We start from the raw sequence: 27814 nt of genomic DNA, 5'->3' as shown, positions 1-27814 counted from the left end.
TATAACCCACAGGTATGCTTTTGATTATGTTATTTTCCCCTGTTGCTATGAAAGTGGTCAATGAGGTGTACATTAAGCAGTGTTTAGTCACTCAGTAGTGGGGTTTCCCGAAAAAGAAAAAGACAAATCTTATCATCGTACATCATCATGACGTAAAATAGACATTCTATTTGCTGAGACACTATGACGTAGAATTCTCCATTCATTGTCAATGGGAATTTAATGTTTGTGTAGGACAAAGTTTGTGGACACCAAAAGCTGGACATAGGAGGAGCTAGCGCCCCTCAAAAAACATGGGCTTGAGTGACAACCTGAGGTCAAAGGTGAAGTGGTCAGCTAAAGTTCAGGGTTACAGAGTAAGATAGTAAGAGCATGCTCGTGAAAGAGATGCTGTGTTATTAGATTACAGACACCTTTGCCCCATTGTCATGCTACTGTAGAAAGGCCATGGCAGACGTTCCCATCACAGCATATCGCAAACAGGTCAATTTCACAGCTTCTCATTCCTTCCAAGAAGATCAGCACAGATGTAGCCATAAAATCATGCTTTACATGTGCAATACAAGTTTTTGCAATAGCTATGTCACATGTAACTTTGCTTGTTCCATTTTATAATTAGTAAGGTCCCAAAGGCACCAAAAAGATATGTTCAAACCCCATAAAGAATTGCAGTCTATAGAAGCACACATCATAAAAATCACCAGCCAGGATCACATTCACAGTATGTCTGGTCAAACTATGGCCCATTCTCTTTTACTCTGTGAATTACCTTTCTCTGAGAAGAAGTTGTAGGTCCTCAGGGACAGAGACTTTGGCAGCTTCCTGACTGTATAAAATCATCCTCAGTAAGACTATCCAAGCCTGTCTGAATCCCACAGCCACTGGGCAAGAAAGACTCCCAAGGCCAGATGCCAAGCCATATGTGCGCGACAGATGTAGAGCGCCATCTAGTGAGGCAAATAATAAACTTTCATGTACAAGGATGATGAAGCAGATGCATACCCGGTAGTTACCTTCCTTCAGCATCTGTTTGCTGTAAAAAGGCCACCTACATGGAACGATGTGTGTGCTGACTCCATGCAACACAATGGGATCTTCCGCTCAACTAACTACCCCCCACGGCCCACCCCACCCCCTATAAACTGGAGGCTCAAATTAATCAATTCTCCTTCATCCCGCACTTACAAACAAACAAACGAAACCAGGCTGTCCAAGGGACATGCGACTCTCTCACTGAAGAAACAGAAGGGGGGAAAAATGCATCCTGTGCTTTATGGCATTTTCACATAGGATCAGATACACTAAACAGGCGCCCAAATCTAAACAGCTTCAACAGAGCAACTGCCTTTAAAGTCTCTGATCATTTGACAAAGGCTAAACGTTCTCACAGTCAAATAAGAAAATAGGAAAAAATAGGGAAAAAAATAAGAAGAAAAAAATAAAACCTCACGGAGCACGGTCCCCTCACGGAGCACGGCCCGCTCACGGAGCACGTCTCGACCGCTAGATGTCACTAAAACTCTATACCTCACATCGCCGTCATCAATCCCACAATTCCTGCACACTGCTGTGCTGTTGTGTATTCATTTGAATGGCAAAAAGTCGGAAAGGGGCCAACCTGAACCTACTAGCATAGAGGAGATAGTACTGTTGTTCACTCCCTTTTTGGATTACATACACCAGACGAGACTGTACGGCAGTTCACAAAATGAGACGGTTAGTATTTAGTCAACAGTATTACCTAAAAAATGTTAACCGTTGGTCTAAAACGGCATTGTTTGTTGAAACCATATGTTTCCTGGCTCGGATGGCTAAGTGGCTAGCGCGCACCAGAGGCCTCCTGTGTTTATCCTTCATAGTTACAGCCAGTTTGTTGGGATTTAAAGTTCCACCAGATCTAGCTTCGAACACAAGGCTATCGGATGTCGCACAGTGCAGCGTTAAACTTGGTTACACCAAATAAACAAACGAATCAATATACCGTGGAGTAACATTAGGTGTAGCTCTGGGGCTAATACAGGTCTAGCAGCAATAGCCAACGCCTCCTGTGCTTTAAGTATTTATTTGCTTTGTTTCCAAATAATGTTTTATGAGGCGATGTTTGCTTTTAGTATTTTAAGCGATTCAGGGCACCTTTTCACCCTGGCCTGCAAGTGACATAAAGCAACGTTACTAGGCTAGATCTCACTTTTGGGTTCAGTGCTAACTTGAGATTTTCCTGTGACTTGTCTGTCCTACAAAGCGTCCCCTATTATGGCCGCAGGAAAGTATGATGGGCTACAGAGGAAATCCCTTGGTCCCAACCAGGACACAACCCATGCCTTTCTGCAACCCAGCCTGCATCTTGCTGCGGAGAAGAACATGAAGGAGGTGGGCTAATCTGAATAGAAAACATTAATTTGTGTTAACTATTGTAATGCCAAAAACCTTGGTGACTATAAAGTGGAATAGAGACTGTAGTGTCTTTATCCCTTATCCTTTTGTTTTAGGTGGATAAGTTAAATAAGGAAGAATTAGATACAGACAGGTGAGTCTGATCCACGCCTGTGGGGCTCATCTAATCATAACATTCATAATCACTGTCCGTGTCCCACAGATAATCACTGTCAGTCACTGGTTCACCAAGGCACTTTTCCATAAGCATATGCACCATGGGAATGGCACTGAATCTTCAGATGTATTTATTATGTTGCCTTTAATAGTTTCAGCTTCTCATTCAGTACATCTTGACTTCCATCTTGATAGGTTTGGAGAGGCTTACAGAGTACACGGACCAGGCAAAGTGAAACGAAAGTCATTGAGCAAGAGGAAAGGGCGTACATCGGCGGTGGCGAGTACGGGGCTTCGCCGCCGATCGATTCATACAGGCCTTACCTCTGACACCGGCATGGCCAACAAAGAAAATGAGCTGACCTGCTCCGAGGACGTTCGGGCCGTACACTACAATGACAACTGCGCCTTCCCTGTGATCTCTGCCGACAGTGCTGAGACTCCCAAAATGGCAGGGCCTGGATCTAAATATGGTGACTACTTTGCAGAGGTGAGATACATTTGACTAGAACGTGCTGCATTGGAGATATTGTTTTAAGGTTTTATATTGTTTATTATTTTTTCAAGGTGTTTTCAGTTTGACCTTTTTTATTTTATCATACATCAGCAGAATATACATTTTGAAGGTATTTTTAAGAAATTATCGAATAAAAAATTGCATCTTTAATGTGTCTCAGACAAATCTCAATTTTGAGCCATGATCTTGTTTGTTTTACTTCCAAAGATATCAAAGGACCATGAAGCTATGAATCATGCTCTTTTTGAAAGGAAACTTCGGCTAAACGTTGCTCAGACTTTATGGCGACGAAACGCCAGTGAATTAGTTGCTTATCTAATCAGGTAAAACAAATTAATTATCATTTATTTATTTTTGTTGTGATGTTTATCCTTTAGAAACTTGCTTCATATTCTGTTTTTGTTTCCTTTTTACAGAATTCAAGATGCAGGTGTGCTGCTCGATTGCCTACCTGTCTTAACAAAAAAGTTAGTCTGAGCTCACTGGGAACTTGTGGGAATGTAATTACATACCTAGCCTACCACACAAAGGCCCCTTTTCCACCAAAAAGATATTTGTTCTAGAACTGGTTTCGCTCTAGATTCTTGTAACCACGGTGCATTCATTCGGAACCAGCCGAGAACCGGCTTGCTTTTGCCATCATTTATCACACCTGCATCCTTCAACCCGTAGAATACTAATGACATGCCCAAGTATATTTTGGTTCCAGTTCCGAAACAACTTTTTGAGTTCTGAACCAATTCATTTTCAGTGGAAAAGGGGCCAAAGAGCGAGCGTAGTGTTCATCTCAGCACATTTTCTGTGATATTGTGCATGCCTCTCCTTGCATCTCAGTAGTCTGAAGCACAATAGTGAAAAATGTATTAGAAACCACATTAAAGCAATGTTGAACTTCAGTAGAATCTATGGTTACTGTATATAGCTACATGGACATTTGGACATGATGCATGTCCAAATGTTGTTACTTGCACGAGCAGAGCAGAAGTACTGTTTTCGGCTGCGTATGTCCGTGACTCCTTCGGCCAATCGGGGATTGTCAATTTTCTGTGACACGCTCAGCCAATCGGGGATTGTGTATTGTGTTTGTTGGCGTCGCTCGGCCAATCCAAACAGGGATTGTGCGTTTTTGGGGTTTGAGGCCTTGTGTTGGTGGCATCGCTCGGCCAATCAGGGATTAAGTGATGACGTAACTATGTATGTTTATCTAAAAACGGACATATGTGGATGACGTGACAAATTTGAGTTTCAAAGTTATATATAGGGAGCTTAAAATATAACTTAAAAAGTCCATGGATGCTGATGGTGTCCATTTCTATTTACAGCTTATATTTACCCATTTGCCAAAGAAGCTTATATTTACCCATTTGCCAAAGAGGCTTGCATTGGGAAAGAGAACATACGTTGGGTGGTCTAAAATAGACCTGGGGTGTCAAACTGGTGGCAGAAAGGGCCCACAGAATCATTACAGAGACTCATTGACAGGACTTGACACCTGTTACCAGACAGAACAGGTGATCGATTGGGGAAAAGGAGGAGATACGACAGACAACAGGAGGGGCCTACCGGTACATCTATATATGTACTTGTTGATCCACAGACCTTTATACAAACATAGTCAGAGATAAATTGCACACTCTGCTCGCGCACAAGTAGGCCATTCATGGCCAACTTGTGTGCGAAGCGCAAGTTGGCAGCTCGACAGTGCATTTCTAGTTACTTCTGTGATCGACAAACTGGAAGTTGAGGTTCCACTCAATCACTCTCAAGATCATACTTTTAGCTCATAAACCCAGACAATTTTAACCCAATCTTCCACATCACTTTAAGGTGTAATATACAAACTATTATCTGCTGTATGCACTTCTTATTTCATTGATTTGTTCTCTAGGACACTTAACTAACATTAAAGGACAACTTCACCTTATCAATGGAGAATCCAAGCTATTAGAAAGTAGAAACTGTTTTTGCGTTGATTCAAAGATCTCTAGAAAACCTGTCTGATGATAATGTCACTGTTAGGCGGGTTTATGAAGTGTACTCAGACTAGTATTACCATAATATTCTAACATGAGACTTTCTGTTGTTGACTCTCCAGCCTTCAAGATGAAGCACCATGTTTATCACTTGGCTGCTGTATTGACCTTCTGCCACAACTGAAAGGGATTCTTGGCAGTAAATATGAAGAGTGAGTCTGTGTGTTTTAACATGTTTCATCAGAGATTTCCTATAGTTTCGAATTTAGAGTATGTTTTGCTGAGTTTCTTTATCGGTTGTATTTTATTTGTTTGTTTCTGACAGACATATAATTGTTGGTTTACACTGGGTCCAGTCCATCATAAGGAAATGGTGGCCTGAACTTTCCACAAATGGCAAAAGCCTGCAGGACAGATGCTCAGAAGACAGGTAGGTTGTTCAAATATAACCAAAAGGTCATTGCAGTATTTCTCTAAGAAGTTAAAGGATCCTAGTATTGACTGCAACTCGCAGTAGGTTTTTGAGGTGACCATTGATTTCCATTCATGTAGGCATAGGTAATAGCCATTTAAAAAGGTAAAGGCACACTAAATGGTGTTCCTTTTTTCAAAGGTTTTTATCGTTGCAATTTAACCAATCTTAGCATCCTACTTTCAAGAGGAAGATTTCTTTCAAAAAAGTGTGCAGAAAGTGTTCAAATTATGTTTTATGTGGCCACACCCACCAGTTCATTAAGTATGCCTGGTTTTCACCTTAGCTCCACACACCTGAACTTAAGCCTCACCCACAGCTATTGTATGATAATGTGGGAGGGGTTAGGGTTATGATGTCACTAAAATGGTGTTATTTCAATTGAGCCTTTTGACTCAAAGGCTTTCAGCTTTCAGGAAGAAACCAAAAATACACGGGGAAGACATATTTGAATATTATAACCACACCTGGGGGACTATTAGAGTAATGTTAATTTCACAGACACATGTGGCACTTTATCTATATCATTTTACATTTCTGTTTGAAGAAATCTTGAAGTCATGAAGCAGCGACTGAAGGACTTGTGGACAGAGGAATCCCAATTATGTTTAGTTCCAGGAACTACAGGAGACATAGCCAAGGTGAGAGCGTTACTCCTGTCCTGTAACATTATTTATGAAAGCTGTATCAAAACATTATTCATACAAAACACTCAAGCGCTACCATAATGCAAAAAAAACCCATTGATGGACATCCCTGTGCTGTGTCCTGAATGGCTGAGAGGGCTTGATGCAACACATCATATTTTAACTTTAATCTAGATGTAAAAGACATGGAACATTTGTTTTTATTAGAGATGCACGATATAATTGGTAGTGTAATCGGAATCAACCATACAAATACCATATCGGATTGGTCTTAAAATAATCCTGATTATTTTCACCGATATTAATAATAATGTGACCATCAATGGCTAAATTCATTTAATTTGTGTACTCGTCTCATTCAGGGAAAATAGTGTATTTATTGATTGATTGAATACTTTATTAACACTTTGGGCCAAGTCCCTAGGCTTAGGCTTGTTAACATTGTTCCATTACCTCTGTATAATATCGATATTGGCAGATATGACCGTGTAAATAATCGGATATCGGTCATAATTTCATAATCGTGCACCCCTAGTACTATTTATCAAATATAGTGTATGGTCTCTCTACTAGTCTGTACGTACAGTTCATCCTAACATCACACATCTCGACAAACCGTGTGTGTGTGTGTGTGTGTGTGTGTGAGAGAGAGAGAGAGAGTCACGCATAGGGATATTTTACTGGCTGTAAAAAGATAACATTTGTTTCCATCTTATTAGGCTATTGAGTCTTGCCTATCACAACTGTGCTGACAACGTAGTCAACGTAGCACTGAGGACGTGACCACTACTGCTTGAAGACGGCTGTTTTTATTTTAGCTGAAATGGACTGGTTCACTCTTCCACTCAAACCTCTTGCTAATGGGATTGATGAACTGATAACAATCAGACAACTCCCTCAGTTGGAGAGGGAAACGATGAAGAAGCAGAGCCAGCAAGCCTTTCTGCAAAAAACAAGAAATCATTTTGCACAGTTTTGCACCTTGGTTCTTCTGAATCATGAACATGAAACTGCACCAGTCTTATGGTTTCTTTTTGTTTTGTTCATGTTGTTTTTGTTTTTCTTTATCTTTATTTTTTAATAAATCATTGATGAAAATCATTCATCAAACAAATCTTCAGGTGTGTTGATCGTATTGTTGTGATAAGTGGTGGTTAGACAAAGATATGCAATGACAGGACACACGACTACTGTGCAAAATGTTCATGAATGTAAAAGTCTTATGCAGTAATAATAGAGCCTAGGCAGTATAATGGTACTGTACAGGGCGCGATCCTGCCTAATATTTGAAATGGGAATAGACTGAAAAAAGTAGATGCACAGTACACTTATTTATTTTTTATTATAGTCACGCACAATTGTCTCAAATTTGGCACTTTCGCTCAGTTGTTTGCAATCTATAGGTAACTTGTCAATTAGCAGGAATGCTGCTCAGTGATCTGTGATCTGTGACCTCATGCATTATAATATATTATTAATGCATTACTACAATAAAATCTGTTATATATTTTTTATATGTGACAGTATGTGTGGCCTACTTTCAAAGTTTTTCATTTATCATCAGGAGGAATGAAACTACCTTGTAAAATGGTAAAGGTGTAAATGGCTTTTATAATTCCAGTAATGAGATGAGACTCGTCACACTATTTTAGCTTGTATCAACCAAAAGGTTTGTGATAGAAATTTGGTGACATAATTGTTAAAACAGTCAAATGAAATAACACTGACACAAAAGGACCTTTTCACCTTGGCTTACACAGTGCAAAAAAGTACAGGGGCAGGGGGTCTTCACAACAGGTCATTATAGGACCGTAGTGACCTGCCGTGTGTCAAAACAACCAGTTCTAGAGTATACAGAAGGTCCAGAGGCCATGGGCAACCAGAAAGGTCAGACACTAAATATGTGGCCTGACCTCAAATCAGCCCATGGGGCCCCTTATTGCTCTAGTCTGGACCCCAGGTACTTTTGCCTGTTCTGTTCATAAAAGTCCCCTCTGTGGAGCCTTTTTATCAACTTTGAAATTAAGGTTATAGAACATATGGAACAGTACCGGTACTGGAACACATTTTGTTATTATTATTATCTTTATTTGAATTATCTAAAAATATTTAACAATTCTGGAGTAACTGGGATTCTGGACACTGGTTGTGTTTCTGTCCCTGGATTTATTGTCAATAAAGCTTTTTTTGTTTTTGTCAGTGACGTCGTTATTTTCGACAGCTCCAGCCCCCAGCCTCCTCCAGCTGATGCAGAAACGCTGCTGCTAGTCGGGTCGGTAATTCGGGAACTCGGAAAGAAACCAAACCAACGGCCTGGCGTCGCAGTCTGCCCTGGAGAACACATACAGGCCTAGATGTTTACCAGCATATAGACACACATACGGTTCTTTGTAATAAAAAACAGCGAAGATGTTGCACGGAGCCAGAATAGCGCCATTATGCATTTTAGTACAGTCTCTGTTCGTTTTCGCGTGCTGTTTCACTGATATGGAACCGGGGCCTAGCAGCACAGGTGTCTCGGCACAGACCAACGGAGGAGGAGATCGCTTCAAGATCGAGGGAAGGGCCATCGTTCCAGGCGTGAAGACGCAGGACTGGGTCTCTACAGCCCGAATCCTCGTAGAGGGTGAAGAATTTGTGGGCTTTCTGAGGTAAGAACCGGAGCAACAGATCACTGTCGTCGTACAGGGAACTATAACCACCAGGCTAATCTAGCATTAGCTTTGTTAGCATTGTGCTTGCGGACTGCCTGTTTCATACAGTCATTCTAAAATCCCTTTTAATTTAACCAGTTTGAAACTCATCGGGCCACAGAATGTTTGATAAAATGTATATCTCGGGGACCCCCGTCTACACCGTCTTGTTTTCCTGTTTTTGCCTATATAGTAGTGTATATGTGTACGTCTCTAAATGTTTTGATGAATTGAAAATGGTGGGCCCTATTGTAAACAAGTATAATGCTTTATGGTGTCGTGACTGTCGTCCACTCAGTTAACAGTTTTTGTATTGAGTTGTACTTGTTCAAACTGTTAATAAATCAATCATTCAATGTTAATGTGTTAATTTAAGTCAAGCCATTTAAGATAACTTAGTGTGAGGTGGTTCAACTGCCTCCTGTAGTGTCATTCTGGTTAAGCTGTGTAGAATTTTCTGTCTCTTGTCTTGGTCAGTCAGTTCACACTTGAAAAATATACTTCAGTCTCAAAGTGATTTTACTGCTTAATAAACGTTTTAATAAGTGTACAAATTAATTCTCAAGGGTCCATTTTGCTAAAAAAAATATATAAGTCATGCTTAGCTAATGTTTGCTCAATCATGAATCTTAACAAATTGACTATGAAACCTTTTCTTCCCTTTTTTGTTTTTGCAGAACTGATGGGAGTTTTGCTGTGAATGATGTCCCTTCAGGATCTTACGTTGTGGAGGTGGTGACACCTGCATATAAATTTGAACCAGTACGTGTGGACATAACCTCCAAAGGGAAAATGAGGTAAGGGTGACTAATTTTCAAACGCAAACAGTCTGGTGTGTTATTTTAAACTTTTCTGCTGTATACTTCCATGCAACTTGTCTCTAAACTGCAAGCCATTTCATAGGGCACGTATTGTGAACTACATCAAGACCTCTGAAGTGATCCGCCAGCCATACCCCCTCCAGGTTAGGGCTAATGGACCACACACCTACTTCATGAAGAGGGAAACCTGGGGCTGGACAGATTTCCTCATGAATCCCATGGTAAATATTCACATTCTATTACTATCCATATCCATGAACTTACCGTGCAGTTTGTATTGTTCATCAGTGGTGTAGAAACAATTATATGCTCACACGTGCACATACATATTCATGTTGGCAGAAGGCTGTACTCATCTTTGTCAGGACCAATTGCGATTACGCAATTTCATTTTCCACTGTGGTCTTGTAGAATACCAACCCACTGATGTTGCTGTTATACTGACTTCACCTAAAGGTTGTTTTTGTGCCCTTTTAATGCTTTTGGTTGATTCCATAGGTGTAAGCCCTCATTATTTATTAAGATGTGACATACAATACATTTCCGCACAATTATATATGGTACAAGAACGGCAACAAGATGGCAAGGTCAGAGACGGGAATAACCTTTAACACAGTTCTTGGTTGAGCAGGGTGCCAGGTAACTTTTAAATGTAATTATAATTGGCATACTCGGAATCACTGTTTCTGAGCTGTGATTGGTGTTTCAGTGTACACTCAGCTGTGTAGTAGACTATAATAGGTCTCGTTTTTGGGGGACCGTGATTGGTATAGTAGTGTCAGCTGAGCTGTGTAATTTCCTGTGATTGGACTGTTTTGGACTACTTTTGTAGGGACATGCATGCTTAGACTGCTGGCCAAATTAAACTATCATAATTCTGGTTAATTAATTAACATTGTGGGTTGACGGAAAGTATAATCTAAGATAGTGGGCCAGATTTGGATGGAAACAGAATATATACAATTCTGGTTTAGCAAGATTAGCCTGGAAACCAGACAAAAACCCATTGCAATTTTTTTTGCCCTAGTTAGATTTGGTCTGGCACCGCTCAGTTGTGATTTTACTCCCTCAGAAGTTACAAGTAGTAAGGGACCAATCAGGGCCCGATATGCACATATGGGGCTGGTTTATGAATGAATGGTTTATTTCGATCTTATGCCGTTGGAACATTACAAGAATAATCATGTATTAAACTCATTTGACATGATCGAAAAGGTATAGGCGGAAGCTGGTAGCTTATTAATGCCTATCCTTATCACCAGATGCATTTTTTTAATCCACCCTTTGAAAATGCAGGTCCCACACAGAGCTCCCAGACTAATATATACGCAGTGATATTAGTCTGTCCATGACGGGTAGAGCAAGATCTATTGTATTACATTTTCTGGCGCCTGGGGCCAATTTCCAACTTTTCCTTTTAGGGAAAATACAGTTTCACCTCTGCATAGCCTAAAATCAAAAATGGATAAAAAGTCTGACTGGACTGTAATATGATTCATGTAGTTAAATTTGTGTTGATTCGTGTCTATGAGATTGGTGTACCCGCAATGTTTCCATGCTATTGGCAGACTTCACATTGACACTCACAGTCATGTTAATGTTTGTGTTTCCATGCTATTGGCAGACTTCACGAGGACGCTCAAAGTCATGTGTTTCCTGTTCGTCTAATTGCTTGTTTCCATTTCATCTACAGGTTATGATGATGGTTCTTCCACTGCTGATCATTGTCCTGCTTCCCAAGGTTGTCAACACCAATGACCCAGAGATGAGAAAGGTATAAGACCAGATCTCACTGACTCAGTTATAGACACAGAGCAAGAGATGAGGAAAGAGAAGGGCGAGAAGGAGACTTCTCTGTAGAAACCAGGGGGGCAGTCAGACAGATATTTTGTGAAGCCACTAAGGAAATGAAAGTTCATATAATGGCCTGTTGTGGCGCTGTCATTGGACCCAGAAAAACCCATAGCCCCATAGAAGTCCATGTATTTGGGCCCAACTTCACCTAGACTGTATTACCTTAATAAACATGGTCATGAATACTTTCTTCTTCCAGTCACTAGTTTAAAGTCTAATTTCTAATGTCATAATATTCTTTTTGGAAAATTATGGTCCCATTAATTAAAAAAATGACCATAAAGTCGCGTATGTTCTGAGGGGCGTGGTTACCGTTACAGTCTATGATAGGGATTCCCCTCCCACTCGAGTCAAAATAAAAACCAACGGAGAAGAAGGGGGGAAGTCCCGCCTCGTTGTCTGGGCCAGCCAATGGCCAGCTGGACCAAAACGGATCTAGAAAGATGGCGACTTCCATTGCAAGGACTGACAGGCTTCATTTTACGTTCATGTTAGACCCGGGGAACGCTTTGTCCATATTTTTTACAGTCTATGGTAGAAACAGATGTACAAGGTTCATGCATATCAGCTGATGAAAGACTTACAAAAATGAGAGGCAAATTATACATTGATTAAAAAATGGAACAGGAATTGACTGAGAAGAAGCCAAAGAAAAAGCAGTGAGAATGGAGAGAGAAAATTAGAAAGTTAACTTTAAATTATGATAAACAGTGTGTGCTTGTTATTGTATTTATGTATTTGGGGGTTGTTTACTAGCAAAAGCAAAACTGCCTTTATTTTTAATAAATCAGCCCAAATGCAGTGTGCGCCCGTGTGCAGGAACGTCCAGCGCATAACAAATGTGTCACTGTGTAGCGCACAGTCATGATTGAACAACACCAGAGATAGCTTGTGTATTGTAGTTGGGTTGCCAAGTGGTTTGATTCTGTAACTAGCAAAGCCCCTTTGCATCATCATTCATTAGGCTACACAAAGTCACACACACGCCTCCAGTCTTCCTCCTCCCTCCTCCGCACGCACGCACACTACTAGTGTGTAGCTATCGGGCTCAGATGCAGCGTGCTGCAAGAATCACTCACAATATGTTTTATAGTACCGTCGGGTCCGTCGCAACTTGTGGACAGAAAATGCGGGTCCTACGTGCATTAAGCCGTTAACGTTGGTCCGGCTGGTTTCGTTTGGTCCTAACGCGATTACGTGAATCGGCATGACTGTGCCTGCAGTAGGCTATTACGTTATGCTTTAGCTATTTAAAAATAGCAGATCTACAAGCTCATAGCGCGCCACGCGCTACGAGCTTGTAGGTCTGCTATTTTTGAAAAATCGAAGAGCGACTGACATAGACATTTTTAGAATCTGATCTCAGGTCAGAATGAAAACTGTCAGGATGTAGAAGACATTTTTAGAATCTGATCTCAGGTCAGAATGGGTTATGTAATTTCTTTCTTTACACCCTTCTAGGAAATGGAACAGTCCATGAACATGCTGAACCCCAATCCCGAGCTGCCAGATGTCTCAGAGTTCATGACCAAGCTATTCTCTGGCTCAAAGGGTTCTAGCAAGCCAGGCAGCAGCAGCAAGGGAACCAGGCCAGCTGTGAAACGGAGGTAGTACTGTACCACCTCCTAGATCTTCGTAAAGAAGCACTAGTCTTGCCATGGAAGAATTCTAAAGATTCTTTTTTTTTTTGCTTGGGTCTATTGTACAGTTTTGTTTTCATTTATTTTTAAAAGGGTCTTTTTCTTTTTTCCCCCATTAGACTGGGTATCTAATATTAAAAAAAGAAAATTACTGAGCGAAGCTGTAAGATGTTTTTGCACTGCACTGTAAACAATCTCCATGCAAAAGATACACAGAAAAATCCTGAATATCTAACTTTTTGAGTGTAGAAGTGGAACCATAAAGGTCAGTTTTTACACTCATCGTTCATTTGATGTACATACGTTTGTAACGTTGACTCTCATCCATGTGGTTTAACCTTCATCTCTGGATGGACAACTCCAAACAAACCTTTGGTATGCATTCTCTGCTGCTGCCTGTCAGATTCATATTGTTGCTTCTACTTCAGCTAGTTGAAAGAGAACTTACGGTATATCAATATTCAGATTTCTTTCTTCCCCTTTTCCGAGTTTATTAATACGACTGTGAATGAAAATAAATTGAATTTTAACTATAGCTAAAAAGACTTATTTAAATGAGAGAAATAAATTGTGATGCTATTACAGATGTGTTTTCTTTATTGACTGAGGTTAGGGTATGGATTTGATTTGTTCAAAGTATAATATTATATAATATATATTAATTATTGGGAGTTAAATAAGGGGCAAATTAAAGAAGTTCACAAATGTGTGTGGCCTGGGCAATATATTTATATATTGATATGAGTCCAGCTATTGTCTGGGATGTATGTCATAAGTGGTCTCTTTTAATGCTTTTAAAGGCTGTATTATAGTAAAGTGTAATTTGTTAGCTGGTATATTATTTAATGTGCCTACATATTAGTCATAATTGCTGTTCATCAAAAACCTTTTGTAAATATTTTGTGAACCCACTAATCATCCCCCCCCCCCCCCCCCCCATATCTCTCTCTCGCTCTCTCTCTCTCTCTCTCTATGAATGAGAGTCGTGCTGATGTAATGCAGACCAACTGTGTAACAGAATGGAGCCTAGGGTTAGCTGCTGTAGCTCTCTGAACCCACTTGAGCATTCTCTTACAGGGAATTCTGAGCTCTGCTGTGAACTGCAACCTGGTTTCCATGTACAGTACAGTAAGGGGGCACCACACTTAAGTCTGAATTACACTTGGTTGGGCACAGTAAAACTTGATCTACAAGCTCACAGCATTATGAGCTTGTAGATCGGCTACCTAAAGCGAATCAGGATACATGGGAGATGTGTGATTCCAATGTGGATGCTGAACTTAATGTGGCCAGACTGACAGTCATCTATGATTTATGACTCCATATTTTAAGTTACATATTTAAAATAAATTAAAATCTGAAACAAGTTTGTGGTATTACTTCTGTGGCCTACTATGCTGCCAGTGTGTACAAGAATTTGCCATTGATCGGTCCAGTAGCATGTGAGATAATTTGTGGCCACAGACCCTCATATAGCCTCTAGCAGAGCCATGCAAAAAAGTATGGAATGCCTTTCAACTTTTGAATATAGTCATGTTAATCAACATTTTTCTTTACTGAATTTCTTTTTAAAATATTACACACAGTGTCACACACACAATACTTGAAGAAAGTAATAAGAAATCACAAATCAATTCTTAAACACTGAGTAAAAACAGGTGCTCAGCAAGGTACATGTTCTAAACCAAAGGACAGTGCAATAATTTACAACGGCTTCAATAATCTCTGAATTCCAAATGCGTCGTGGTGTGTGTTACTGCCACATGATTACAGTTCTGAAATATTTCCAAAAGATCAAGTGATCAACAAAGAATCATTGTTTCCACGGTGAAACAGTAAACAGTGGACAGATAAGCGTTTAGCCCTTGAATCAAACATCAAATGGAGTAGCTCAGGTTTTCAATTGTATCGCTGAAGACAGAAAATATTCACAAAACACTGATATACACATGTCAATGTTCATACATTTGAAACACAATTAGAAACTGAAAGGCTTTCTTTCATATGGACCACATCACTTGTGCCGTGGTGGTGGTGTCACTGTCAGTAATAGTATGAAAGAAAACTGTGCAAGTAAGGAATGAGGAATCCATGCCTCTGCTATTGATGTCCCCCTCTCCGGTCATTCATTTTCATCACCATCTATCAATGTTTTATCCTGGCTTCTGGACAGAATGAATATTAAATACACCAATATGTTTGATAATGTCAAAATTTTACATTTTAACACAAGACAAACAAACAAAAGTATTAGAAAATAAATCAATTATCAAAAAAGGTACAAGCTCAACGCATAATATAACGTGTTGTGAGCTTGTATTTTTGTTATTTGTGGTATAAGTAGGGCTTTAGTGGTCAACGCCTTTTTTCACAAATGGAACCCTGCATACAACGGTGAAAACTGAAAATGAGAAGTGGTTAAAAATCACTAGGGGATTTAAAAAAAGAAAAAATCTTATTCCAGTTCCATATCATTTAATTCTACTGTTGATATTGGGGTTTTGTCCACACCAGACCAGCTTGTCCTCTCCCCTCTTCCTGCTCCACTGGCAGAGCAGTAGCATGCGGAAGGTCTTCTGGAAGGTCTTGTTGCACAGGGCGTAGCACATGGGGTTGATGGTGCTGTTGACGTAGCACAGCCAGTAGCCCAGGTGCCAGAGGGACGTCGGGATGCACTCCGAGCAGAAGGTGGAGATGAGCACCATGATGTTGTAGGGTGTCCACGTTAAGATGAACGCCAGCAGGATGGCGCTGAGGGTCTGGGCCGCCTTCTTCTCTTTTATCAGCACCATTCTCTTCCTCTTGGTGATCTGGCTCTTTAGGACTGGGTCCATGGGCTTGGGTGTGGCGGTACTGGAAGGGGAGGAGTTCTTGACCATGTGCTCTGTTTCAGTGGGACATGGATGTGTGGTGGCTGGGTCTGTGTCCTTGCCTTTTGGTGCAGGCTTGAACTTATAAGAGATGCCCTTCTTACTGCTCTTTGGGGGACCCAAGAGATGCCCATCTTGTTCATATTCTGTTGCCTGGCCGTTCTTATTACTCTGCCCTTTAGCTTGATCTGTGAATGACCCCTGTGTGGTTTCTATGGAAACATGATGCTCTTCCTCCTCAGATGAGGTGTAGCTGTTGAAGGAAGTGGCCTGGTCTGCCTTGACCCACGACTCGTTTGACCTTGTGGTGATCTTGGTGGCGTTGCTCTGGTTAGAGGATGACCAGGAAGCCTGGTTCCTTTCCCTCCTGTCATTGGTGAAATCAAAGCATGACCTGAGTTTCTGCGGTTTATCCCCCTCGGAGACATCAGACAGTGCAAGCCCCTGGAGCTCCGCCAGGTCCTTTGCGCGTCTCTCCGTCTCCTTGTAGATCCGGCAGTAAAGGATGGTCATGACAGAAACCGGGATGTAGAAAGCAGCAATGGCTGTGCCAAATGTAATCACGGGTTCAGAGAAGAACTGAATCTGACACTGGTTTGGGGGGACTTGTCTTTCGCCCACAATGTACTGCCAGCACAGAATTGGTGGTGCCCACAACACAAATGACACCAGCCATGCCAGGCCAATCATGATAGCGGCTCGTTTTGGAGTCCTTTTGGCTCTGTATGTTAGTGGCCTTGTGATGGAGAAATACCTGTCAAAGCTGATAACTAACAAGTTCATAACTGAAGCATTGCTGGCCACGTAGTCCAGCGCCAACCAAAGGTCACATGCAAGGTTTCCCAAGGACCAGTATCCCATTAATATATATGTGGTGTATAAGTTCATGGACAACAGTCCTATGATTAGGTCAGCAAAGGCCAAGCTCAGCAGGTAATAGTTGTTCACAGTCTTCAGTTGGCTATTGACCTTGAAGGACAACATCACCAACACATTACCGACAATAGTTATCAAGCTGACAATTGCAGACAATGTAGCTATGGTGATAACCTCCCATAGGCTGTGAGTGAGAGGCTGGGTGTTTGATGTGTTGCCACCCAAAGTGGTGTTTAGCAGACCATTGGCAACCATGATGGTGGGTTATTTTGTATACTGTTATGTGCAGGTATGTGAAACGTTTTCTTCTGGATCCATGAAGAATTTTCCCAGGTCTCCCTGAAATAGAGAAAAAAAACAATGAATGATTGAAAGTGCCAGACCCGCACGCGCACGCCACGCCACACACACACACACACACACACACACACACACACACACACACACACACACGATCGCAATCATAGGGTCGCAATAATACCAAATGGCATGCGGAACTTAATAGGGTGCTAGCGTTTTTAGCAGGACGTTATTCAAAGTAACACTCATTCACAGTAGCATTGGCGTTACAGTCTAAACTGTCCCCTTCCATCAGTTGCATGCAATGGAGGGACGGCCGGCCACGGCGGCTAGAGGTAGAGGTACACAAATTTGGAGAAGGGGAGGTGGTGGTGGGAGTGGGGGAAACGAGGGTTCAGGTGGAGGCCGTGGCAGAGGTGGAGGCCACCAGCGTGGCCGTGGGAAAAGGGACCACCGTGGGCGTGGACGCGGAGGAGGACCTCATGCAGGCTTCCAACACCGGGTGAGTGGGACTTATGTTCTAGTTTTGATTGATTGAAAATGGTATTACGTTTGCAGAGTGGATACAGTTCAAGAACAATCTGCTAAGAGTATAAAACCAGTTTACATAAGGGTCCTCCATTTTCAATTCATCAAAAAAGGTTACTAGTAGTAGTTCAGAGTTCTGCGGCAACTTCAACTGTGCGTGGACTGCGGCTGTCTACTCCTTGTTTTTTATTATTGTTTATTGTTTTCTTTATTTTTGTGTTATGTGTAGGAATTCTGATATAATTCTGATAATAAAATGTTGCCTTGATTTGACTACTGTCTGATTATTTTACCATTTGCATACTGACCACATAAATAAAAAGTATTACTGGGATCAATTGCATGAAATGTTTTGAATTGGGGTTATATTTTGTGGATTACCTATCCTGTCCTTGTTTTATGAGAAATATCGTGTGCTGAGTGTAAAAGTGCTCTCAGAAGGAAGTCAGTGATTCAAAAATGAATTGATCACAACATGCAGCTATATTGATTAAGAGAACCATCTTCCCTGGAGCTTTTTACACTGCGGGTCAGGTTTTGTTTTTCCATCTAGCCCAGGGCTAATTGTGTCATTAATCATTGGAAATTGGCTCATTTGCTTGTTGTCTTAGCTGAGACTTGAGCCCATGGCTAGTTGTCCTCGCTATATAATTCTATCAGGGCTTTTCCAAGAATTCCAGAGTTTAGCCCTGAGCTAGCAGAGGCAACTTGTAAATGAGTCCAATTAGCACTGGGCCCTTAATATGTGTGGTTGGAGAAATAACACTTATTTAAACATGAACGTTTAGACTCCTATTTCTGCCTTGTTAACCATATGAACCCATTTAAAGCTGCTATAAGCAATAATATGTGAAAATTTGAATGACACTTATTTTTGGGTATTCAAACAGCCAGCAATGCATAAAAAAGCATAGATATTAAAAAAATAGATGCCTCATTGGCCGCTGCAGTTTGTTGGAGTGATTGGAGTTTGTGTTGAAGGAGGGGCGGAATAATTTACACTGGGGCAAGGACTGTCTAAAGAGGACGAGACGCGAAGACCGTACGGGTGACGCCATGTTGCTCCATGGAAGGAAAGAAACATGTGCAGTTGAGACCAGGAAGTTGTACATGCACACATTTGGGCATGTACAACTTCCTGGTCTCAACTGCACATGTTTCTTCAACATGGCATCGCCCGTACAGTCTTCGCGTCTCGTCCTCTTTAGACAGTCCTTGCACTGGGGAAGGAAGTACGCCGGAAGTGAGGAAGCCACGTTAGGTCACGCGGCCACTCAAGTGATTACTGGCCAATCACAGCACATCTTTCCGACTTACAGACCCGAACATGCGCTCTGTGACGCACGCTCATGCTTCGCAAGGAACCTCGGGAAAGCTTTGCCCTCCCTTGAGCACATACGCTCCAGAGCCGGAAAGGGTGTCTACGTTTATATGTCTATGGGTAAAATGCTCCCAAAATAAATTAGTTTCTGTGACACATTTAGGGGCCGCAATCTGCATTCAAAGATTTTCCTCGAAGCCTTGTCATTAGTCAATTTGCCTGTCTACTTCCTGATTGGTTAGTCATTTCGCCCAGGTTTTTTTTCTCCGACCAATGACAAAGTTTATGCCTATGCTTCATTCATTGCTAGCTGTCTGAATACCAAAAAAGAAAGAGAGGGGAAAAAAGGTAATTTTGACGTATTCTTTATTGACGATATGCACACAGCTGCCTGGTGCTAACTAGGTGCAACTTCCCATAGACAGCCCATTCATCCAAACAGAAATGTCCAGGACATCTGATTGTATTGAATAACGTCAAACTCACCAACATTTCAGCTGTACGAAAAGCTTGAAAAGCCTTGAATTATCGTCTTACTATCTGCAAAGTTTGTTTGTTTGTTTAATACAAATCCACCGTAGACATGTTATGAGCTACTTCCTGTCAATAAATTCCTTGCAGATGATTATTTTCTAAGTGTCAGAGTTTGGAAGCACTATCAGTAAAGCAACCTCCTGCTGCCTCCTGCATTATGTGCAAATTCAAAACGGGTGGTACCTGGTACGCATGGGCTGTTGAGTGATAGTCAACACTTCCAAACTCCAGCATTGAGAAAAAAATCATCTGCAAGGAATTTCTTGACGGGGAGTAGCTCATAACATGTCTACAGTGGATTTTTATTAAACAAACATATTGCATATAGAGGATAATTCAAGCTTTCCGTACAGTTGCAATGTTGGTGACTTTGACGTTATGTAATACAATTAGATAGGATTTTTTTGTTTATGGGAAGTTGCACCTAGTTAGCACCTTGCTGGCAAGATGGCAGCCGTGTGCATTTCGTCAATAGCTACTTTAATGGGTGAACTTTTGGAGAAAATAGCCGATTGTGAGCTTCAGCTTATAGATTGGCTATTTTCGGTGAAGAAACTTGGTGTAGCGGGAAAAAAGCAGGGGAGCCAAGGATTGACTTGTCGGCAGACTCCGGTGTGTATAGGGTTTATGTTTTTTTGAAGTTTGTTTTGTACTCTGTTCTCCGTTAGGGCCCGGATGATGGAAATGGCGAGGAGCTGGAGGATGATGGTATCGAGGAGACATTTTCCAGGAGGAAACTGGAGTCCAACTGGAATCGATATGCAGAGTCTGAGAGGGAGGAAGCTGCTGATGATGACACTCCCACACAGAGAGGAACAGACTATCATGTGCTGCTGGAGTCAGCAGGTAAGGCATTAGATGTTTTGTTTGTTATGTCAACCACTCTTCTACGCAGTCAAATACAGAGTGTTCATTTAACTTGGAGAAGGTGCAAAGGTACAGTACAAATTTAACCAAAATGGACCTATACGGCATACAGGTCTGTTTGGTTACATTTGTACACGCTCTGATTAATTAACACTGAGGATTTTACTGTGTACTAGCTGTGTCTGACTTTCCAAAATACAATCCACAATATTGAGCTAGGAAACACATGCACTCTGTAACCCAAGGAAAGGGTTGAATTGAAGTGAAACGGAAGAAGAATAGTTCAGAGGCAGCACTCAAAACAATTGTAGTAGGTTGGGCTCGTCTGAGGATGACCTAGAGAGGAGAGGAAATGGATCTAATAAGGCATATTATAACACAAATAATAAAGTATTTGATGTCTGCTGCTGTGTGGGTGTGGCAGTATTTTGTTATGCTTATGTAATTCACTACAACTAGGCAAATTAACAGCACACAGTGGTCCTAAGGAAATGTTTGTGTACAAAGAGGCTCTACGCACACCAAAGTCCTTGTGGCGGTGCCGACGCACGGGAGAAAACTATATAGGAGATCTTGAATGAACAAGAAGGTGGCCGCACACACCAATAGCCAGAGTACCAATATTTATTCGGACAGCAGGTAAGACAACATAAGGAAATGTTTAACATATAGCCTTGAAACCATTTGAGACAACCTAATTCAGAGTTTTACTTCTACTTTGTACTAAGTTGTTCTCAAGATTTTTGTACCTAAACTATCTCTCAAAGCTTTGCAGACGGTAGGCAACCTTTTCTGCAAATGTAATCATTCTTTAGGTCAGAAATCCAAAATGAAACAACATTTTGTAGACATATTTGAGTTATCGATGTCAGTTCCAAACGTTTTAATTTGAACTGGCCCAGAGAGCTCAGTTCATAATAACTCACAAGTTGGTCAGGTCATATTTAGACCAATATTCATCATGGCATTAAGATATGAATACAATACAATATTACGAGTAAGACGCGCGAACGCGGGAAGCGAACGCAGATCGTAAATTGCAATAACAATCACTCAGCTCCATATATGGGCACAAAAGGGGCCAGGTCCACATATACAGTAAGCGATGCAACACACTCCATATTTGGACCTGGCCCCTTTTGTGCCCATATATGGAGCTGAGTAACCTGGCCCCTTTTGTGCCCATATATGGAGCTGAGTGATTGCTGATGCAACACACTCCATATTTGGATAGCGGGACAGACACATGGACACACGGACAGACAGACAGACAGACATGATCTGCTAGGTCTCATAGTAAGTGCTCACTGCGTTCGCAACAATACAAAATCTGTCACTCAATTGTCTCAACTGCATGACTCATCCATTGAATTTATTTAGGGTTGTGGGTTGACCAATCAATTTGACGTTGTATTGACCACGAATTGACCATTGGCAAATGCAGGGACTGACCAAGCTGATTTTATTGGCATATTTGCCACAGGGTAAGGGATCTGTAGTCACATAGGCCAGAAGGGCAGCCATGCCTTGGTTTTTATTGGTTGTTGATTTGCTGTCAGGGGGGTGACAGTGGTACCGTAGGGGTGTGTGATTTGGGCCCTGCTGGTGGTGGTGGGGGGCTCACGTGAGCAGATCAGTGTTAATTGATCAGCAGTTGTTTCCAGTTGTCTAATTGTAGTCTTCTCTTTAGCATTCTGGACCTAGTCTCTGGGTCACACGCACGCGCACACACACACGCACAGAGCAGAGAGAGCTGGTAGGACAGTCGATCTAAGGTTTGAATAGTAATCGTTCAATAGACTTTTAGGGTCATCCATCAGATCCCTGATGTCATCAATATTGGCCAGCAACTCTACATCTGACCTCAAACCTAGCCTCAAACCCTTAGATCTCCATATATGGACCTGACCTGTTCTGACATTCCTTATGTTGATCCTTCCCCATCCATCCTTCCTCTTCGATATCTCCCTTTTGACTGATACCTGTCCATTCAAACTCTAGACGGGCCTACCCTAATGTTATTAGTGCATCCATTACGCATCCATGCCTGTCCCTTCGCCCTTTAGGGCAAGGTTGCTTCTCGCCCTCAGGTGGCTTACTGGTAATATATCTAGAGAGCGGATGAGGAGTGACAGGCCCGCCTCCCGCGATTCACTTCAATGGAAGTCTGGGGGCTTGGTTGAGACTTCCGTGCGGCATTTCAGAGTATGTGGTCAGATTCCCATTGACTTAGGCAGCGCTTCGGAGTATGGGGTCAGACTCGGCCAGCCATTCAGGACTAGGTCGCGCAAAGGTCCTCATAGCCAACAGCAGCGATCATAAGCCAGGTTTCACCTGGCAAAAATAGTCAATTAAATAATTAGTGGATCGTGGTAAATTCAGGGGTTGAAAGTTGGGGTACCGTTACAGATAAACAAGCCCAAAGTAACTGCTTGAACAGATCTGCAAGCTCACAATATACAATATAAGTTGTCAGTTAAATCTGACTTGCCTAAGCCTGTAGTTGCGAACGCAGAGAGCACTTACTATGAGACCTAGCAGATCATGTCTGTGCGTGCGTCTGTCTGTCTGTCCGTGTGTCTGTCCCGCTATCCCGCGTTTGCGCGTCTTACTTGTGATACCCTGTTACATATATTTTTCAGATAATATTATAATATTCTTTTTAATACTTTTCATGATTCTGAACCCATTCCAAGCATTTGTTTTGCACAAAAAACACTCCTTGGGCTAAATTAGGCTAAATTAGGCCATAGCCACTTGCCCAAATGTGATTACCTTTCGTGCAAAAAAGGAATGCAATGGATTCAGAATCATGGAAACCCCCTAGTTTGACATGCCACATGCTACTTAAAGCATAATGAAATGTTGCCTTATATAAGTTGTTAATGGTACCCCAACTTTCAACCCCTGGATTTACCATGATCCACTAATAATTTAATTTACAATTTTTAATGTTATTTGGATGACCCTAAGGATAAGGATCATAAAATACCTTGCACAATTACTATTGCACGCCCCTTTTTATCTTAGATTGACTGGCCTATGGCTCAATGGTGCATTTATAGGAAAGGACTGATTTTAATGCATAGCAAACAGCAGACCCAGCAGGGCTGCACTATATTTGGCACACCGCTATAATACTGTTGTTGTTGTTCATGTACATGCATCTAGGGACATTTACCATAATTATACTTAGTGGGATGGTTGATTTGAAATTTCATATGGGCATATGTGACCAGCTGATTGTTCACTTTTTCTAAAAGTAGCTGTGCACTGTTCGGATGCAATAATTATGACATTTATAACAGTTCCTTTTTAGGAGGGGTTTACTTTGTACCATTCAATTACAGCCGATTTCCGGCTGGTTTGTGAGCCCAACACATAGACTGTAAAAAAATATGGACAAAGCCTGTCAATCCTTGCAATGGAAGTCGCCATCTTTCTAGATCCGTTTGGGCCCAGCTGGCCCATTGGCTGGCCCAGACAACGAGGCGGGACTTCCCCCCTTCTTCTTCGTTGGTTTTTATTTTTACTCGAGTGGGTGGGGGATCCCGTTCATAGACTGTAACGGTAGCCACGCCCCTCAGAACATGCGCGACTTTATGGTCATTTTTTTTATAAATGGTACCATAATTTTCCAAAAAGAATATTATGACATTAGAAATGAGACTTTAAACTAGTGACTGGAAGAAGAAAGTATTCATGACCATGTTTATTAAGGTAATACAGTCTAGGTGAAGTTGGGCCCAAATACATGGACCTCTATGGGGCTATGGGTTTTTTTGAGCCCAATGACAGCGCCACAACAGGCCATTATATGAACTTTCATTTCCTTAGTGGCTTCACAAAAAATCTGTCTGACTGCCCCCCTGGCCTAACACAACATATGGAATGGATAGTCTTTTGGGGCGGAGAAGGTCACATGACATGATGATTGCAGTGAGATGTGTTGGTGCTGATCACAGCAGGCAGATATTACATGACAGACTCTATATAGGCCGAGGGGATAGTCGTGAGATATTAAAATGTATCCAAAAGGGAAGAGAGAGACCAGTAAGAATAATTGTGTATTACGATCTCACAATATATATATTTTTTATAATCCCACTATGTGATACCATTACAATGTTGACACCCTTCCCTAGCACAAACCCCTGTGGTTCTCAAGTCAGTATAGCTGCCCTCTTTAATGTACATCAATCAGTCACATTTCACAATGCACTAACCCTCTCTCCTACATCATGGCATTGGATTGTCTACTGAGATGCGGGGCTAAAATAGACAGACTAAATGTCATGTGTTGTCAGTTTAGGCCATCTGATTTGTGTTCGATCATCTGAAGGTTGTATGATTTGATTTGACAGAGGTTTGAAAAATGCCCATGTCTAAAATACTGTATTGTTCTCACAGGCACAAAAAGTAAAAAACAATGCAAACTACAAGGATGTAGTTATAAGATGCTATTCTGGAAAAATTGCAGTGTGGTTGACGCAATCACTAATATAGCCCTTACAGTCTCAGAGAAAAAAAATACTTGAATGTGAGTTTTCCCATTCAAGTCAATGAGAAAAAATAATTCACTAATAAATTAATCCAGCCAGCGTTTATTGCAGCTGTTTGTACCGCAAACAGACCCACTTCTTGTGCATATTGCACGTAGTCTTTTTCTTATTGCTGCATTCCTTGGACCCTCTTATCGCTGCTTGCAGATATATATTGACAGATGAAAACAAGTTTCATATATAAGTTCCATGGCATTTGAGCAAACGAGGCAAGAGTTATGCCTGTTTAAAGTACCCTGTATTGGTGCTTGCAGCTATATTTATTTTACAAATTGTTATGTACAAACTTCTCTTCAACTGGGATTTCAGATAATGGTCTTTAGATTGCGTAGAACGTTTCATGCAAATTAAAAAAAAAAATCCTGGCAGAAACGAGGCATGAGTTATGCCTGTTCAAAGGTTTCATTTTCAAATGATTACTATAGCGCCCCCCTTTGGCGGAGTAAGACGCTTTCAGCGCTATTTGGCATGAATTTCTACCATACTGTAAAGTTTCATAAACATGATGTGACTGCATGTATTTTTAGGGGCAGAAGAACAATTTTCATAAAACTGCAATTTTCATTGGCTCATAAAAGCTTAATTTCTTTCACTTACAAACTTCTCTTACACAGGGTTTTTAGATATTGATCCAAAGTTTAGAGCAAATTGCGCAAAAATCCCAGGAGTAGATTCTATTTAACTGTTTTTCATATAATTCAAAATGGTGGGTGATCTAAAGGTCAAAAGTAAGAACATGAAAGTTATTCGGCATGAGAAGATGCATAGGCCCTCATTTATCAACCGTGCGTACGCCAAAATATGGGTGCACGCCGAAATTGCCGACATTTTTGACATTTACAATTTCCGGCAAAGCTTGAAATTGAACGTGACAACGTTCAAAACCCACGTCTGCTCCGCAGCTGGCGTACGCTGTTTTTCTGTCTTACACAAGCGGAGCAGCATTGTCTGAACTGCTGACACGCTGTCACAGGCATCTAAACATATGTTTTCGCTCCTAAAATGTTAATATAAAACGGTATGTGTATGTAAAAAAAAAAGGGAGAGATTTCCAACTTTACAAGTAATTGAAATGGCGCAATTAAAAACAATATAACATGTTTACAATGTATTAGTTTGTGCTTAATCAAACAGTGATTTACTGGCCTTGTTATGCAAGCCACTTGTGAGATGATTTTGGAGCGCATGCAGTGATGCGGCTTATGATATTATTTAAAAAAAGGCATAAATGGATGCCTTTATTTCCAAGTGACAATGACAAGCATACAGCTTGCCTATTTGTAGTAAGTACTAGCAGGCTATAGGCGTAAGGGGCTTAATCATTCACCATTTAAATAAGTGCTTAGACAGGTTTTGACAGTTTTGACAGTTCAGATAAAAGCGAGATCATTTTCGGGGCTCGGGAGGACGGGACCGCGCGGCGTGCGTCGCCAACACATACCAGCACACATGCAAGCGGCAAGCCTTCATCCATATGTTTATGATTCGTTCATCAATGATCAAATCAGAAATCACTACATAAACGTTGATTATGACTGCCTTGACGACATGATAGCCTCTCTCATGCTGCATGAGAGAGCTAGGCTATCATGTCGGCAGTCACCTACAGGACTTTAATATCACAGCAGTGTGCAGTCTTCGCCGTGCACTGCGCACGAATGGGTAAAATTAATATAGGCCAGCCTACAAACTAATTCCATTCATGGTGATGCGATGTCGATGTGTCATGTATATGCGTGCATGCGTGGACATGCAAGGCAAGCGAGGTGAGAGGGAAACAGAGTACAGGGTAGGCCTACAACTTTATTTAATTCATGCAGGTGTTCGTTCTTTGCGTGTGTGTGTGTGTGACTGTGTGTGTGTCAAGAGTGTGGGCAGCAAGGCACGGGAGAAACGTATTTTTTCCTGTAACCCTGGTTACCAAACTTACCAGCCGTCGTATTGCAATTGTTCATGTCGCAAAAACGAGGGCGAGGCTTGATTTCATAGGGCGTGCCAGATAGATTTCAGCCGTCACATTTATTAACGTCAGAACGAAATTAAGGAAGGATCAGCTGTTTGCGATCACTTTATAAATGCCGTGGCGACGTGGGTGTACTACGAAACCTGCACTTTGACTTGACTTGACCCTTTGGCCAATGGTCGTGGGCTTTGTGTCCTCACCGTTTGGCAGAACTGCTATTTTTGGCGGGAGATGGAGAAGAAGAAGAAAAAAACTGACAAATACAATAAGGGACCAAAGACCCTTTGGTCTTAGCCCCAAAAAAATAGTTTCATACAGCTAATTAACAAATTCATTAGGGCATTCTGAAAAGGCAAATTTGGAATGAGGCCAGCAGGTAGAGATGTGCACACTTTGTGCAGGTCAATGCATAACCCGCAGGTTGGGTGGGTTTAGGTAAGTTTCGGACACAATGATTGGGGGTTCGGGTGGGCGGATCAACCTCACCCAGGAAAAACAAATGGTTCAGATTGGGTTCGGGTTGTGTTTGGGTTTCCGATTGACCCTTGAAAAGTAGTGACCCTAAGTGTGATCTTGTTTGTTGTGTTTGAGTTTTGTACTTTTATTTTTTCACATGGTTTGACGTGCCTGCCAGTAACTGTGCTATGATGTGCTAAGACAATATCTTGTTTTGTATAGGGCCTCCTCTTTTTATTTCAGTTCACTTGTCTTGAACCTCCTGTTGTGTGGGGAAGGTATTGCATAACAAATACGATCTCTCACCCATCAAATGAGAGTGGTGTAGTCACTGGTTTAAACACAAATCCAGGGCATCATTGTGCCTTCT

General features: G+C 41.4%; 4 protein-coding genes across 8 annotated transcripts in view; 3 read left to right on the top strand and 1 right to left on the bottom strand.

Annotated features, from left to right (window-relative positions):
• Window positions 1–1586: 1586 nt before the first annotated feature.
• On the top strand, window positions 1587–7277 carry katnbl1 (katanin p80 subunit B-like 1). The gene is made up of 10 exons (XM_080791104.1): window positions 1587–1716; window positions 2243–2370; window positions 2490–2527; window positions 2746–3040; window positions 3275–3390; window positions 3484–3534; window positions 5163–5252; window positions 5366–5470; window positions 6060–6153; window positions 6879–7277. The coding sequence occupies exons 2-10, from the start codon at window positions 2254–2256 to the stop codon at window positions 6909–6911; spliced, it is 939 nt and encodes a 312-aa protein (XP_080647230.1). The 5' UTR covers window positions 1587–1716; window positions 2243–2253; the 3' UTR covers window positions 6912–7277.
• Window positions 7278–8396: 1119 nt separating this feature from the next.
• Window positions 8397–13874, top strand: emc7b (ER membrane protein complex subunit 7b). The gene is made up of 5 exons (XM_080791698.1): window positions 8397–8810; window positions 9530–9649; window positions 9756–9894; window positions 11367–11447; window positions 12989–13874. The coding sequence occupies exons 1-5, from the start codon at window positions 8569–8571 to the stop codon at window positions 13136–13138; spliced, it is 732 nt and encodes a 243-aa protein (XP_080647824.1). The 5' UTR covers window positions 8397–8568; the 3' UTR covers window positions 13139–13874.
• Window positions 13875–15638: 1764 nt separating this feature from the next.
• chrm5b (cholinergic receptor, muscarinic 5b) lies at window positions 15639–17126 on the bottom strand (the record flags this gene model as incomplete). The annotated part of the gene is made up of 1 exon (XM_080791407.1): window positions 15639–17126. The coding sequence occupies exon 1, from the start codon at window positions 17019–17021 to the stop codon at window positions 15639–15641; it is 1383 nt and encodes a 460-aa protein (XP_080647533.1). The 5' UTR covers window positions 17022–17126.
• A 389-nt stretch (window positions 17127–17515) lies between these two features.
• aven (apoptosis, caspase activation inhibitor) overlaps window positions 17516–27814 on the top strand; it is a 32714-nt gene continuing 22415 nt past the window's right edge. For all 5 annotated transcript variants that reach the window (XM_080790587.1, XM_080790590.1, XM_080790588.1 and 2 more), the window contains exons 1-2: window positions 17516–17715; window positions 20265–20442. In XM_080790587.1, coding sequence (XP_080646713.1) covers window positions 17518–17715; window positions 20265–20442 — 376 coding nt within the window. In that variant the 5' untranslated portion in view covers window positions 17516–17517. The remainder of the gene's footprint in view (window positions 17716–20264; window positions 20443–27814) is intronic.

The sequence above is a fragment of the Protomyctophum bolini genome (assembly GCF_963924005.1).
Source record: "Protomyctophum bolini genome assembly, chromosome: 19".
Taxonomy (NCBI): Eukaryota; Metazoa; Chordata; class Actinopteri; order Myctophiformes; family Myctophidae; genus Protomyctophum; species Protomyctophum bolini.
This window is presented reverse-complemented; position numbering and strand designations above follow the sequence as displayed.